The following is a 17600-nucleotide window of genomic DNA, read 5'->3' as shown; positions in this document are numbered from 1 at the left end:
CCTATTCATTGTGCTGTTATATACATTTGTTAATGACTCGCGGGTGGTCCATTCTGTGATAAAATAGGTAAAGCTGTCATCTTTCTTGTAGAAAGTAGAATAATTACACCATTTTTACAGACTTGGGGAACAGTCATCTATTGCTTTGCCTCAAGCATTAAATATTTGAATCGAAACATCATCATCTCCAGGCACCTTTCCTTTCTTCATACCACAAATGTCTCCCTTATCTGACATTACTTCTGGAATGTCAATTTTGTTAGTAAGTATCAGTTCTCTGTATTCGTCTACTAAACCATACAAAAATTTAAGAACATTTGTACAGTTTCCTCTCTGTTGTTAATTACTGTGGCATTCCCCATCTTAACTGATGAAATGTGATGTCTACCCCACATAAGTTTCTGTTTTGTTTTCTTCATACTGTAATTATTTTCAGTTGTATCTGTTATCAATTTTTTATTATATTGTTCACCTCTTTGACGACAGTATTGAATAGTTTTATTTAAGTCATAATACTCTATCATGTCTCTACAGTTGTTTCCTTGAAACTCTCACCTCCTCTTGAATAGCCGCTTTGTTCCATCTGAAATATTCTTTTCTTTTGCTTTCTTCATACCTGCAACATCTTTTGCTGTTTGCTTACATGCCTTTGTGAAATAATTTCTCATCCTCTTTTGCTAAAATCTGTATAACCTTTATTTTGTATGATGTTGAATTGTTGCCTAATTTAATGTGGTATAGCTCCATATTCTTATGTTAGGCAGCATAATCTACATTTTTCTAACTCCTTGCCTGAGTTTGTTTCTTTCAAGCTTTATATTGGGTCAGTCTATATGAAATCAGCCAATGGTCTGATTCTTGATGTCTCAGATTTTGATAATTTGTTGTAAACTTATAGTTGTTTGCATGAAAAACTCCAAATTAAAAAATTTTTTGACCATTATTTTTTTAGCTATTAATTTTTAAAACTTCCAAAATTATGTGATATTTGTTATGTTTTGAAACCTTAAAGTCAGCATATCTCAAAAATTGTTTGACTTACATATCTTATTCAGTTTGTTATAAACTTTAAAAGTGTATGCTAATTGATGATATTCATAACAATTCATTACTCGCACAATATATGTTAATGTGTGTGCCAAATTTCATGATGGTGCTCCAGTGGGAACATATTAAAATAAATTTTATTCTACTGATTAGTACAGCACCTCATGATTAGCGTGTAGGGCTTTGGACTTGTTACTAAGGTGTAATATGTCAAAACCGAAAAAGGCTGTCAAATCATTATTTTGTATTTAATGACAATGTATTACAGTATTATAACTGTACACTTATATTCAAATTTGCATTTGACTGCCCTGTGTTAACTGTGAAGATATTTTAACATACACCATAACAACCCATGCTCAAAACAGACTCCTTAATGATGTCTTCATTTTACAGATACATTAAATTTAATCAATATCATTAATGAAACAATGAGGTAGCTGTAATTATTTAACAATGTATTATTTGAGTGCCATGCAAAGAGAAATTTTGTACTCATCTTCAACAAGAAAGATGTTATGGTGACCCAATAACAATCTTATTTGAGTCTAAAAAGATGTGTTGCACTTTTCTTTTAAATGATGTAACCTAGTTCTCCCAAGCAATAATGACATAAATAATTGTAACATAACATTCTTTTCCAATATAATCGGAGGCTTTTAGGAGCTCTTCATCTGGTAGTCTGTATGTTCTTTCAAGTTGCAGTTGAGGGATTTAATTTACAAAGTATGAAGTTTTTTTAATTAGTCAATTTATCTGATTTTTTTGGCTTTGAAAAAGAAAGAGCTGACCCATGCTGATATGTAAATAAAATCTTTAATTCTGTGTTTTCACCTCTGGATAGCACAGAAGCCACCCACCGTTTGTCATAAGCGCAAGCAAGATGTTGTGTGAATGTTCAAAAGCATGCCGCATCTGGACCCACCCGAATTTTATGAACAAAAACCAATTTTTGCGCTTTACCATTACCTTTGGCTTTGCTCATAGGAATAAATGCATGATACATTTGTGTCCCTGTGTCTGTTATGGTTGTATTAAAAAATTTTCCAAGCTTCTTTTTTATGCTGCTTGCTCATCATTTGTCATGTAGAAGTGACTGATGGCATTTATGCTTTACCCCACTCAAACAATTGGAATGAAGTTAATATTTGATCATGTTGTGCTTCTTAATATGAGTGTTAATAAAACCACTTTCACTCTTATTTTATGTGCATGTAGTGAGCCACTGGTTTCATTCTATATGAACATCCTTAGGTGACAAAGTGGTACAAATGTACCAGTGTTATGATTTGAAATGAATAATTTCCCAATAAAACTTTGAACCCTCATGTTGGAATACAACAAGTACAATACTCCACTTTGTGGACTGCACTACGTATTTGTCATATTCCAACAGGTGCCTTTCAACATTTTATTGGGTGATTAAGCACTTTAAGATTATACATGCACAAAGCAACCTGGTCCTCTTTCCCTCACCTACAACTACTGTAAATGGGTAGTTATATAAAATGGAAAATGCATATTATTTGTTACGTTATTTATGGTATTGTTATAGGGTATAGTTTACTACAATTTTAAAATGATAAAGTGAAGTATACTTAATTAGTACTCAATAATTTCATTTTAAGAGTAGTTTAAGGAACCATCTTGCTAACTGTGTGTGGTTGAGATACATTTGTCAATACAAATAGCAGTAAAGTAACATTTATTTCCATATGTTCCCTTTGGAAAACCATCATGAAATATGGTACACAAATTAACTAATAGTGTACAACTGACAGACTTTTTTTCCCAAACAAAAAGATCCATTTTGAAATATTCAGAATTTTTAAAAAATTGGTTCAGTTCGGCCAAGCATCACACATTTTCAAAGTCTGTACTAAACTGAATAAAATGGTACAAATGTTCAGGTCTGTACATCAAATCCTTTTTGAGATATGGCCATTTTAAGGTTTCAAAATATGGCAAAAATCGCACAATTTCGGAAACTTTAAAAATTAATAACTCCATAACAAAATGTCCAAAAAAATTTTAATTTCGGATTTTATCTTATTTTGATAGGTTGAATTAAATGACAAAAAATTACAAAATTCTAAATTACGAAGGGTCATATTTATTTTTTTATTTGTTGATTTCATATGGAATGACCCTATCTGTTTATACTGTGCATCTTATGAGTGTATGATCATTTGTATTTTGAAAGTGGTTTAGGAATATCACATCTTCACAATTTCTTCATTTTTTGATAGCCATAAAAGTGCGTTCATTCCATAGCCTGAGAGAGCAGATCTTTTGATATTGAGAATTGTGTTAATGAAATTACATGAGCAAGTACACGATGTATGTGACACTTTCTAAATGATATCTTGTTGATAAATTATCATTTATTCTTCATTTAGAAAAAGCCAGTTCTGGTAAAAATGTATTTCAAATATAAATATAACAGTGATGAACCAAAAGAAAGATTAAATGTACGTGCCCTGATCCACAAACTACCCAACTCATCTCCACCTGGTAAAGAGGAGATCAAAGAGATCAACAACCACCTTAAGAATAATAAGGCAGCTGGAGAGGATTCAATAGTAGCGGAACTACTGAAGCTGACAAATAGTGAAACTCTAGATGTACTAGTCCAACTATTGGAGGAGATCTGGAGAACTGGGATGATACCAACTGAATGGCAGTCAGCTTTAATCCATCATCTACACAAAAAAAGCAATAAAAAGAATGTCCATAACTATAGGGGCATCTCATTAGTATCTGCTCCATATAAGATTCTCTCCAAAGTAATACAGAACAGAATAGAATGTCATCTTGACCAACTGATTGGGGAATATCAAGCTGGTTTCCGAAAGGGCCTTTCTTGCCCAGAACAGATCTTTAACCTGAAGAACATAAAAAACTGGAGGAAATAACTACATGCTCGTGTTTGTTGATTTTCAGAAGGCTTATGACTCCATCAACTGAGAGGCATTAATGAATATTTCGGAAGAGTTTGGGGTGGATGATACATCAAGAAAGCTGATCAAACAAACTCTCACTAACACGGTGTCAAAAATAAAAGTTATTGGTGAGATTTCAGAACCCTTTACAATCAGAACGGGCGTAAGACAAGGAGATGGACTATCCCCATTGCTTTTCAACTGCGTCTTGGAAAAAGCCATTCAGGAGTGGAGAAAGTTGTTGGCCCAAGAAGAAACAAATGAAGAGCGGTTCAGACTTGGTCCTAAGAACAAAGGGGTGTACATTGACAGCTTGGCCTTTGCAGATGACCTGGCCATTTTTGCTAACAACAAAGAGTCAGCAATCAACAAGAGAAATAGGCTGTCGGAAATTGGTGCAAAAGTTGGACTCCAGATCTCTATTCAAAAGACAAAATATATGACAAACATCTGTGATGGACCTGAATGGATTATCACCAATCTGGGAAAAAACGTACAAGTTAAGAATTTCAGGTATCTCACTGAAGTCATCCAGGAGAATGGATTAGAAGAAGAAGCAATTAATGTCAGGATGAGGAAGTTAGACAAGGCATACCAAGGGACAAAGAATATCTATAACAAAAAGTCTATGATTATAAGGGGCAAGTTCTAACATTATTATACAGTTGTAAAACCTGAGGACTTATATGTGTCCGAAACTTTGACCATGAATACACAAGGTCAAGCTGAGTGACTGGAAAAGTGAGAGCATAGGACATTAAGGAAAATCCTAGGTAATAGATGGGTTGATGGACAATGGTGAATGTGAGCAAATGAGGACTTGTACAGCAAGACAGAACCTATCACAGCATCCATTAAGAAGAGACAATTGTTATTTTATGGTCATCTCATGGCGACGGACGGTGACCGACTAACAAAAAGAATCTGCTGTTTCACCCAATCTAAGAAAACAGGGCCGAGATGGTTTGAAGAATGTGGAAAAGATCTCAGGCAGATTGGTATCTCATAGAGAGAAATTCCTGGCAGGAACAGATTTAGAAGATTGGTGAACAACTACGAAGGTTTTAAAATGGCATCAACGTCCAAAAGACGGAGAGGACCTCTGTGTGAAGAGCATAAACAGGCACTTCTTGGTGGGCTCAGAAGATACTGGCAGGAAGTCAAAGCTGGAACAAGAACAAGACCTAGACTTAAAATGCAATTGGTTGTTACCACGCAGGCCATAGATACTCAACTCAGAAAAAAAAGGAAGTTGTAGTTCTCTCAGACTTAACTTCATGGCTTATCACCCAGTTGTAGAGGAATATATTTGTTTGATGTGTTAACTGAACCACAGTGCAGTTTGATGTTTTTATGTTAAAACAATTTTTGCTAGAGGAGAAAATAATTAACCACCAAAAAGTAGTCCTAGGTTTGACTGAGGACTAAACTGCAAATGTATTGTGTGTTATATGATGTTTAAACACTAAGCTATCAAACCACACAGTTTTTATATTCAGAAAATATGACTGTAAAAGTGTTTAAGTAGTTAGGGATAGATATCATGAAATTAATGCCGGATTTGATTCATAATCTTTGCTTATAATGATATACTAATTCATGAGTTTTCTACAGACCTTCCCCCCCCCCCCCCCCCACCTCCCATTCTTTTCCTGGCTCAATCTATCTTACACACCTGTGCAATTCAGAAAAACTGGTGTTGGTGGGAAGAACCCAGATGGCACAGACTGTGAAGCAATCGCTGAAGTTTCCCACTCCAGTTGTAGATATGCCTTTTATCTCACTAATATACCTGTAAAATCCTTCCCTATGTAATACTACACCTTATCTCCTCTCCCCTTCGCCCACCCCGACCCACTGTGCTGTCTCCCCTATATCCTTGCCCATTCCCACGGCAGCACTAGCATATTCCCCCACTCCTATCCAATCTGCTATCCCTCTCTGTATGCACCCAATACCTCTTCTGTACCCACAATATCCTCCCCCCCCCCCCTTCCCTGTCGCCAGCAAAGGTTGTTGCGCACCTCAGACCCAGTCACAGATGGGCCTTAGTGCCCATAGACAACAGTGGTCACATGTGTGTAAGTTATGTATGTATCTCTCTCTCTCTCTCTCTCTCTCTCTCTCTGTGTGTGTGTGTGTGTGTGTGTGTGTGTGTGTGTGTGTGTGTGTGTGTGTGTGTGTGTGTGTGTTTTACATCTGATGAAGGATGTAGTCTGATAACTACTAATAACGTCTAGCAGTCTCTTTTTCAATGTGCTTGTCTGCCACTCAAAGAATCCTCTGTTGGTAGGTAGCAATCTTTCCTTTTCATATTGCTGTTTATCTAAGATGAATGATTATATGGTTTCCTGAAATTCTGTATATTTGTCCTGGACTTAACAGTGTTAACTGTTATTGCTCATGTGATTGCATAAGAACAGGAATAAAACTCTGCCTCATTTTTGGTTACTGTGTCTTGTGTACGTCTGAGGGTGTGTGGTTTCCTTTTATGTTGATGGGTGACAGAGCAAGCAGATTTATATTTTTAAGGTATGCTTTCTTAAGAGCTCTGTAATTTTTTTGCTAAATTACTTAGTAGCGATATATAATTAACTGTAGAATAGGATTGATCTTAACGCTTTCTATACCTGACAATTTTCTAATGTTTTCTAGTGTTTCCATTGTATGTAATTGGAAGAATAGGTATGAGATCGTTGCTTATGAAATGTGTTATAATTTGATTTTGCATTTGTGCAGGGAAAAACTTCTGAGGCTGCAGCATGAAAACAAGATGCTGAAACTGAATCAGAGAGGTGATGATGATGAAAAATTATCAGTTGTGCAAGCAATGCTTGAGGATACGACAAAAAGAGTTTCACAGCTCCGAGCAGATAATAGGTATTTTACTAAATTGTAACCATATTTCATATGTGTGACAAAAAATTAAATATCATCATCCTATATATTTGACTTTTGTGTTTTTATATTTTATGTTTAGATTTACTCTGATTTGGCTGTCATTGTTTTTCTCTAACAATACTTCCTAATTTATAATAATCTACTAATTTACTGGTGTCCAGTAAGCTCATGCTTTGTAATGACTTGTTCAAGAGAAGGCGGCAGGCACCCGAATTGTTCATTTGAGTGACACATGTTGCAAAATAATATGAACAGCATTCAACTTAGGCATCTAATTTTCTGCTTTTAATAGGACTGTGCTTGAAAAATTTAAACACTTACAAAATATGTTGTTTCAGAAGCTTGTATGGAGCTACTGGTACCTATCTATTGTATTTACTAACCTCAACATTATTAGTGTTCAGTGTATCTTGTGCACATATGTGAGATCCTATAAAAAGCAAGTTTTCACTTATTGAGTCCAGAATGTAAAAATATTTGTTACTATGTAGTTCTCTTTAATTGTGACTGCAAATAGATTTTCAGTCATTTGTAACAGAACACCTTGCATTTGAAACAGGAACCTTTTTTAAAAATTATTTATTTGTGGACATAATGTCGATCATATTTTACTGACTTAAAATATCTAGTCTTGGTCAAAAATTTTTTATATTATTTCATTAACAAAATTCATATGTATAGATATCAGGTTCAGGTTTCAATTAGCCCAGTCATATAACAGTTTAGCCTTTTGTCATAGGCATACTTTCACTAATGCCATGCACAGGAAAGATTAATGTGCGAAGCATACAACCACTTCCACTTTTACGCCTTAGCAAAAGATCTTGCTGAGAACCTCAGAAAATTCTGGTCCTCATTAAAACTGATAAGCAAGTCAAAGGCTTCTATCCAGTCATTCATTGACGAGTCTGGTGTGGCAATAGGAGCCAGTAAAAGGAAAGTGAAGTATTAAATTTTGCGGTGGGTCCTACAAATCTATCATCATTTAACAGTCGCACAGACTCTGATATAGAGGACATATTAATAGGCATCCCTGTGGCATGGAAGCAACTGAAAGAGTTGAAAACAGTTAAGTCACCAGGTCCGAATGGAATCCCAATTCAATTTTGCAGAGAGTACTCTACGCCATTAACCCCTTTCTCAGCCTGTATTTATCACGAATCTCTCGCTCAGTGCAAAGTCTGAAGTAACTGAAAAAAAGCTCAGGTGGCTCTTGTATAGATAAGAAGAGTAAAAGGGACCTACAGAATTACAGATCAATATCCTTAACATTGGTTTGCTGCAGAAATCTTGAACATATTCTGAGTTAGGGTGTGATACATTTCCTTGAGACATAAAAACTTCTGTCCACAAATTAGCAGATATTTACAAAGCATCACGTATGTGAAACTCAGCTTGCGCTTTTCTCACATGATATCCTTTGAACTATGGATGAAGGGCAACAGGCAGATTACATATTTCTCTGTTTACGGAAAGAGTTTGTCACCATATGGAACAGGTTCCCTGATATGTTAGTGGCTTGAAGACTTCTTAAGTAATAGAACCACATATGTGGTCCTCAACCGTGACCATTCATCAGAGACAAGGGTATTGTTAGGACTCCAGGAAAGTGTGATAGGACCTCTCTTATTCTCTCTATACATAAATGATCCGACAGACAGGGAGATCAGCATTTTGCAGCTGTTTTCTGATGATGCTATGGTGTATGGGAAGGTGTCGTCACTGATATGATATGAGATAACTTTCTAGTTTGTGTGATGAATGGCAGCATGCTGTAAATGTAGAAAAATGTAAATTGAAGCAGATGAGTAGGAAAAACAATTCTTTAGTGTTCAAATACAGTGTTAGTGTTGTGTTGCTTGATACAGTTGCATAAATTAAATATCTAGGTGCAACATTGCAAAGTGATATGAAATAGAATGATCATGTTAACAACTATGGTACATAAGGTGAATGGTCAACTTTGGTTTATTGGAAGAATTTTAGGAAAGTGTAGATCAAGTGTAGATCATCTGTAAAGGAGATCACAACAAGAACGCTAGTCCAACCCATTCTTGAGTACTATTCAAGTGTGTGGGATCTCCACCAGGTCATATTAAAGGAAGACATCAAAGCAATTCAGAAACTGGCTGCTAGATTTGTTATCAGTAGGTTCAATCAACATGCGTGTATTACAGAGATACTTGGGGAACTCATGTGGGAATCCTTAGAGGGAAGACAACATTCATTTGGGAAAACACTCTTTTGAGAAAATTTAGAGAACCAGCATTTAAAACTGACTACAGGACAATTCTACTGCCACCAATGTACATTTTTATTAAGTGTCACGAAGATAAGAGAAATTAAGACTCATACAGAGGCATATAGACTTTTTTTTCCTGTCACTCTGTTTGTGGATGGATCAGAAAAGGAATGGGTATGCACCATGCAGTGGCTTGCAGAGGATGAATGTAAATGTAGATATCTCCTTCTGTGTCTACCACTACTGAAGAGTATTGGCAGTTTTACATCTTATATTGGGATCATGTGATTCAAAATCCTTACAGTGTATTACCATTCTCACCAGTAGATTTCTGTCATAAAAGATTACAATGGTACTTTGTATCACCAATGACTTATCTCCCTATGTTGATTCTGGAACCTGACAAGCATGTTGGCTATGATGGAGTACTGGGTGACTTCTACAGATGCAAGAATGTGATTACAAGTGTCAGTGTCGAAAGAATGTGAAGCAGAGCCCTTCAGATGTGTGGTAGAGTGTCTCAACAGCTGAATGCATTACACTTGCTTTTGGTCAGGTGTTTTGTTGTTTCTCATCTCCTGATGTACAGTACATGATATTTGTATATAAAAACAAAGATGAAGTGACTTACCGAACAAAAGCGCTGGCAGGTCGATAGACACACAAACAATATATAGGCGGGATAAAATAGTATAGCAGATTACGGTAAAAAGGAGAAGGTGAATACAAAGTGAAACTACTGGCAAAAACAGAAAGAGGAAAATAATGATGGATGTGTATTGATTGCAATCATCTTGGAGTCATTCCTTTGTGACTGAATTTGTGGTGTATCCCAAATCTTTATGGTCAGTAGAAGATCATAAACTGACAATTTTGAAATAAGGCACCAATAGTCAGAAATAAATATTACAGGTGGCATGAGGTCTTCAATAATCAGTGCACATGAGGTGTTTGTATGCAAACTGCCTCATTACCACAGATTAAAACATACACTGCAGTAACAAAAGTCGTGGTATACCTCCTAATATCATGTCTGACCTCCTTTTGCCACGCGTAGTGCAGCAACTTGACACGACATGGACTCAACAAATCACTGGAAATCCTCTGAACAAATATTGAACAATGCTGCATCTATAGCTGTCTGTAATTGCGAAAGCAGTGCCAGTGCAGGATTTTGTGCAGAAACTGACCTCTTGATCATGTCCCATATGTGTTCAGTGGGATTCATGTCAGGTCATCTGGGGGCCAAATCATCCACTCAAATTGTCCAGAATGTTCTTCAGACCAATAGCAAACAATTGTGGCCTGATGACGTGGCACATTGTCATCCATAAAAATTCCGTTGTTTTTTGGGAATGTGACATCGATGAGTGGTGGCAAATGGTCTCCAAGTAGCTGAACATCCTGAGGACCCAATCCATTCCATGTAAATACAGCCCCGCACCATTATGGAGCCACCACCAGCTTGCACAGACCTTGTTGATAATGGGTCCACAGCTTCTTGGGGTCGGCATCACACTCAAACTGTACCATCAGTTCTTACCAACTGAAATTGGGACTCATCTGACCAGCCCACATATTTCCAGTCATCTAGGGTCCAATCGATATGGTCACTAGTCCAGGAGAGGCACTACAGGTGATGTCTTGCTGTTAGAAAAGGCACTTATGTCATTCATCTGCTGCCGTAGCCTGTGAACACCAAGTTTTCTGCATTGTCCAAATGGATATGTTCATCACATGTCCCACATTGATTTCTGCAGTTATTTCGATGCACTGTTGCTTGTCTGTTAGCACTGACAACTCTTTACAACTGCCGCTTCTCTCAGTCGTTAAGTGAAGACCATCGGCCACTGCATTGTCCGTGGTGAGAGGTAATGCCTGAAATTTGGTATTCTCAGCACACTCTTGACACTGTAGATCACAAAATATTGACTTCCCTAAGGATTTCCAAAATACAATGTCCCATGTGTCCAGCTTCATTTACGATTCTGTGTTCAAAGTCTGTTAATTCCCATTGTGCAGTCATAATCATGTCGGAAACCTTTTCCTATGAATCACTTGATTACATACGACAGCTCCATCTATGCACTGTCTTTTTATACCTTGTGCACAATATACTACCACCATCTTTATATATGCATATCACTATCCCATGATTTCTGTCACATCAGTGTCTGAGGAATAGTGTCACTCAAGTCACAGGAGAGCCGGCCAAGATTCTCAGCAAAAGTGTAGAATTTGTAGAAATTATGCTTGATTATGTGGAGAGAGATATATCAATAAGCACCTGTCAGCTTGCCAGTAATTGTACACTTTGAAGAATGTAACGTGCAGAGTATTGGTGGAGCAGCAGTAATACCTGTATAACAAACAGTGTGTAGAAGCAATAATACCAAATGATTTCAAGCTCAGACGTCAGCTCTGTGAATGGATTACTAAGTACAGTAGTGCAGTGCCAAACTTCAGTGATTTAAATTTTCCACAGACAAGGCTTCCTTTAATACGAATGATATTTTCAACTGCCAAAACAGCTATGGCTGGAATAATATCTGTACACTATGCTGCTATCAGATCACTAGCAACATTTCTCTGTCAGGTTGTGACTTGGAATTGCTTAAGGTTATATGATAGGACCTTATTTGCTGCTCCCATGATTGAATTATCCATGTCAGTTTTTTATGCTAAGAAAAAATTAATTTTTCATTTCTGACTGTCCCAGGTTTATGATTCTGCACCATCTGTACAATTTTGACCCTAAAATGTTGGGACACATTGTACACCTTTGGTATTGGCTTCCGATGTGTTTTCTGATGTTTGGTGAATCCTGAATTGTAGATAATTGTGTGGAAGCTTGGAAGAACAGTGTACATAGGTTACTGAAATAGCAGGTAGCAGGAATAAAATACAGAGAGTGAAAGGTTATCTACTACTTGTGCAAAGACAAGATTGCAGTTATAAGAGTTGAAAGCAAGCAGTAGTTGAAATGGAAGTGAGACAGGGCTGTAGCCTATCTCCAGCACTATTCAATCTCTATATTGTGCTAACTGTTAAGGAAACCAAAGGGAAATTTAGAAAGGGAATTGAATTTCAGGCAGAAGAAATAAAAACGTTGAGGTTTGCCAGTGCCATTGTAATTCTGTTGAAGATATCAAAGGCCTAGAAGATCAGTTGAATGAAATGTATAGTGTCTTGAGAAAAGTGAAAAGAGGGCAATATAATGTAGTCAGATTAAATCTGGCAGGTTAGAAAATGAAATGCTAAAAGTAGTAGATGAGTTTTCTGTTTGAGCAGCAATATGATTGATGGTGAGGATATAAAATGTAGACTGACAGTAGCAAGATAAGCATTTTTTAGAAAGAGAATTTATTAACATTACATCTACATCTACATGACTACTCTGCAAATCACATTTAAGTGCTTGGCAGAGGGTTCATCGAACCACAATCATACTACCTCTCTACCATTCCACTCCCGAACAGCATGTGGGAAAAACGAACAACTAAACCTTTCTGTTCGAGCTCTGATTTCTCTTATTTTATTTTGATGATCATTCCTACCTATGTAGGTTGGGCTCAACAAAATATTTTCGCATTTGGAAGAGAAAGTTGGTGACTGAAATTTTGTAAATAGATCTCGCCGCGACGAAAAACGTCTTTGCTTTAATGACTTCCATCCCAACACACGTATCCTATCTGCCACACTCTCCCCCCCTATTACGTGATAATACAAAACGAGCTGCCCTTTTTTGCACCCTTTCGATGTCCTCCGTCAATCCCACCTGGTAAGGATCCCACACTGCGCAGCAATATTCTAACAGAGGACAAACGAATATAGTGTAATAAATATAAAGATTAGGAAAGTATTTGTCTGCCCGGTAGCCCTGTACGGAAGTGAAATGTGGATGATACACAGCTTAGGCAAGAAGAGAATAGAAGCTTTTGAAAGTGATGCAACAGGAGAATGCTGAAAGATTAAATAGATAAATCATCTAACTTGTTAGGAAATACTGAACCGAACAGACGAAAAGTGAAATTTGTGTCACAACTTGAGTAAAAGAAGGGATTTGTTGATAAGACACATCTGGAGGTATCAAGGAATTTTCAAATTGGTAATGGAAAGAAGTGTGGGTATTAAAAACTGTAGAGGCAAACCAAGGCTTGAATGAAGAAAGCAGGTTCAGACAGATGTAGGTTGCAGTAATTGTGCAGAGATGAAGATACCAGCACAGGATCTACACCATAGAGAGCTGCATCAAGCTAGTCATTGAAATGAAGACCACAGCAGCAAACAACAGAGTATTGAAAGAGAAATCATAGGAACTTCCATCAGTAAACAAAGATGTGACAAAATCGTAATATTATTAGTTTCTGTGTGGCTATTGAAAAGAAGAAAATAAAAATTCAAACCCTGGGAATGCTGTTAAGATTATTTGCACATGTAAAGCAAATGAAGCTTTGTTTTTATTGAAACTGGTGGTTGGGAGTAGATTCAGAGGTATTAAAGTGAATTTTGATACTTATACCACTAAAGAAAAAGTGAAGTTGGGTAATGAGAGGACAGCAGCCAGCAAAGCTGACCCGGAATTCAGTGTAGCTTTTTTGGCTAGTCATTTGTATTTACTACAGGAGCCAAGATATTACACCTGTGACATTTAAACAGTAAACATCTGTGTGACAATATATAACCTCACCAGGGAAACTTAATAAAAAAGTAAATATCAAAAGTATCAGTATGAATATACTCGAGATAACATATTTCAGGAAGTGATCATAATCAGCAGCTGCAGTAACAGATTCTACAATGACAAATGTTGCAATTATTCAGTTATTCAGAATATAATTTTTGAATTTGGCACTTCCCTTGACTTGGTCCATCACTGATACTTTTTTCAAATGTGTTAGTTTAATGGAGCCTAAGCTAGTGTGTCTCCATTGTAATATCATGGTTGTACTGTGTGTTTTAAACTTACTTTTACCATTTATGTGCCTAATAATCTTTTCAATTGGTTTTATTTGTGATTTCAGACTTGCAAACCAACGTATTATGGAGCTAGAAAGTCAGCTTGAGGAGGCACATGAGCGTGATGACAGTGGTGGAACTGGTTTGCGGCACTGTGTCACCACACTCCAGGAACAACTGAGAGTCATTCAGTCTGAGAAGGAACGATTGGCATCACAGCTTGAAGACCTTGAATCTTCAATTAATGAGTACAGTAAGCATTTTCTGTTAAACAGATTCAGGAATTAAATGTTAGGGTCTCATATTCCTTTAACGTGTTATTACATCAGAGTTACTGAAGTAATTTGGAAAATACTTGTGTGGTGCTATATGAATGAGGTAATCTTCCAAAAATTATTTTGTCCCTTGCAACATTTTTATGTATATTATGTTATTTATTAGTCATTATTTGGAAGAAAGGTACAGAAATGGAGCGAAGAAGGTGCACACATCACCAGGTGCTGATATAATGGTGATCACAGTTTGCATATTTCATGGAAAAACTGAAAATTGTGATCTTTAGAAGATATACGGAGAAAAGGAAATATATCAAAAATGATATCACTTGTGGTTATTAGCACTAGAACCACTTGATAAGATCAGTATATATGGCATATGCTGAAAGAAGGAATCATGAAAGCTGAGCAGAACAGTGTGGGATACATAAAGGTGAAAAGGGCAAAAAAGCAAAGGGTTACATAGGAAATGATTTCAAAGATGGAGGAGAGCCAAGCATGTTGAAAGCACCTGCTTCCAGGACATGAGGAGGCATTCCAGCCCTGGATTGAATTTGCCTTGTGGATGTGGTTTTTAGATAGTTTTCAACATCCACCTAAGTAAATACAGGTCCATCTCAAATGTGCGGTGTGCAGACACTTTGAAAAACAGTGTCCCATGTGATTACACTAGTCACAAACAGAAGTGTTCTCCTGAGGGGATGGTGGTGCTGGCAGTAACTTTAAAATGCATTCTGGGGTTGTGACACCATAACCTATATGGAGATGTACTTGATTCTTCACAAAATAGGTAAAGTAACGTACTAGTTCCGACCAGGCATTGGGTGGATAAAGGGCACCCAGATGGAAGAACTAAAAAAGAATTGAATATGGCATATATTTAAAAAAAAAGGTAGAGAGAAGTTACAGAAACCTCCTGAGAAGGATACATGGAAGGGGAGAGGAAGTGATGGAGGAGGAGATTTAAAAGCACGGAGAAAGAGAGTTAAAATTGTGGACAGTATGCTCAATGGCAGCACATATAGCAGCAGTAAAAAGGAAGTGACAGACCACCAATAATAAGACACAAAGGACCTGCTACCATAGTGGGAATCTGAAGATGATAATAATTTGTCTAATTGCAATGTGAACTTGGCTGAAATCAGATGCTGATATTGTTAAGCTGAAAATCGCTATTTCTGGGGGGACTGTGATATTCGGCATTAATGAAAGTTATCTCATTCTTTCCTTTTACTCTATAATTAGGTTTCAGCATAGTTTTTCCCAAGGGAACAGGAAGACATGATCACTTTACGTATGTTTGTATCTGATTAGATCAAGGGCTATAGAAATGGGAGTAGTACATCTTATTGCTTCAAATAAAATTCAGGTTCTATATTTGTAGGAAATTGCCTGCTGTCTTATATGTAGCTGTTCCTGAAATAAATTTATTTGGACACTTGATACACTGGGAGATGCTCAAGTTTCATCAATTTGCTAATATTTTTCACACAACAGGCATAATTACTTTTTACTGTTAGCATATGATTCCACAGTTTTAACCATAGGCTTGTAGAATTTTGCATTTACTACAGAAATTAGATACATTTCAGAAATTGAAGTAATTGGATAGAAAATAAAGCCTTGTGTTTTAATGTAGTAGCTGTAAATAAAATAAATACTCATTACTCATGTAGATAGTGAACGTAAATGTTTTCCACATCAAGTAAGCTACTGAAAAACTTTGGCCAGCTGGTTTGTGATTGAGGAGTCTCTCTTGCTGCACTGTTACATTTTCACTCGTGGATATTGTAGAGGATAATTTTAGAGGATAACACAGCTAAGACCCCTTTCATATTGTGCTGGAAAACTACGTTGTGTTTATAAGTAAATGCCAACTTGGGCTCGTTTTATAAGAGTTTGGTGAATTTTTATGTAACATGGTAATATGTAAACTGTTCATAAAGGTTTTGTGCCCCCGTCGTGCGTAGCATAGGCTTTGGTTTTTGACCTCACTACTGTTTTAACCACAGGAAATTCCTCGGTAGAGCTTAATGGAGGTAAAAGTAAACCTGTAATCTCAGTATAGCTCAGTAATGTGTGTCATTCCTCCAATCATGAATGAGAAAATGTGACTTATGTACATTGTTCATTTGACCAATATGAATTGAAGGCTTGTATTAAGTGTAGAGATTGAGAACATTGTCTCTTTAAGACAACAAGTGTTGTCTGACAGGGAAGTTGCCTGCCAAATCGGAGTACATCACAGTGACGGCAGTGATTATAAGACACAACAGTGATCATAAGACACTAAACATTAAATATCTGTCTCATAGTTACTGAATGAAAGTGTGACGATGGCTGTTACTGACTGTTACCTTCAAATTATGGCTCATAGGTACTCTGAGGAGTACACAACAGGACTGTGTACTGCGTTTTGGAGGCCCCCAGGAAAACTGCGTGAACTCAGACAGTATACAACTGTCTCCACATGATCAATTTGATCATTACAAACCCCCAGCACCACCACACTATACAAGTAAGTTGGCAAGGGAAAACACCTGGAGTAGAACCTGGGTCAATGGTGTCAGGTTCTCTTCACTGATGAGTGCAGGATTTGTCTGATGCATGATGATCACTGTAGAAGAGTGTGAAGATGGCCAAGTACTAATGCACATATTTGGTTTGCAATCCCAAGGATTCAGCAATTAGTTAGGTCAGTTATGTTTTTGGCCAGTTTCATGTACAGATTTCAGACACCTTTCATTGTGATTGGCATAATTTGAGGAGTGTACATTGATAATGCATCCACTTTTCAAGACAATAATGTCAAGCATACCACATTCTCTAGGAGGCAGGAATCAACTGAATGGAATAGCCTGTAATATCTGTCGACATGAACTCAATCAAATGTGCTTGGGACAAGTTGAAACTTCTGGTGTATCATTGTAGGAACACCGATCACACACTGAATTACCTCAGGCAGACAGCCATCAAAGAGTGGGATGAGCTTGATGGGTATTGTCTCTTCCACATTGTGGACAGCATGTCAAAGGGATCCAACAGATTTTGGTTTCACAGATATGCAGTATCAAACAGATTGCCTTTGTTGTAGTTCTTGGTTACTTTTTATTTCATAGTGAAGTTATTTTCTTAGTTTCATAAGGCTTATTCTTTCATTCCCTGCTCCCATTGAATCTAACTCTCCTCGCACATTCGCAGATATTCAGGTAGTAAAAATCATTTTTAGAAGTG

The 17600-nt window shown here is 36.9% G+C and overlaps 1 protein-coding gene across 1 annotated transcript in view; it reads left to right on the top strand.

The window, feature by feature from the left end:
• The window catches only part of LOC126470070 (protein Hook homolog 3-like), a 204900-nt gene that overhangs the window by 150305 nt on the left and 36995 nt on the right, over positions 1–17600 (top strand). The window contains exons 11-12 of the mRNA XM_050097578.1: positions 6729–6869; positions 14157–14344. Of these exons, the coding sequence (XP_049953535.1) occupies positions 6729–6869; positions 14157–14344 (329 nt within the window). The remainder of the gene's footprint in view (positions 1–6728; positions 6870–14156; positions 14345–17600) is intronic.

This window comes from Schistocerca serialis, chromosome 3 (assembly GCF_023864345.2).
Source record: "Schistocerca serialis cubense isolate TAMUIC-IGC-003099 chromosome 3, iqSchSeri2.2, whole genome shotgun sequence".
NCBI classification, from domain to species: Eukaryota; Metazoa; Arthropoda; class Insecta; order Orthoptera; family Acrididae; genus Schistocerca; species Schistocerca serialis.
This window is presented reverse-complemented; position numbering and strand designations above follow the sequence as displayed.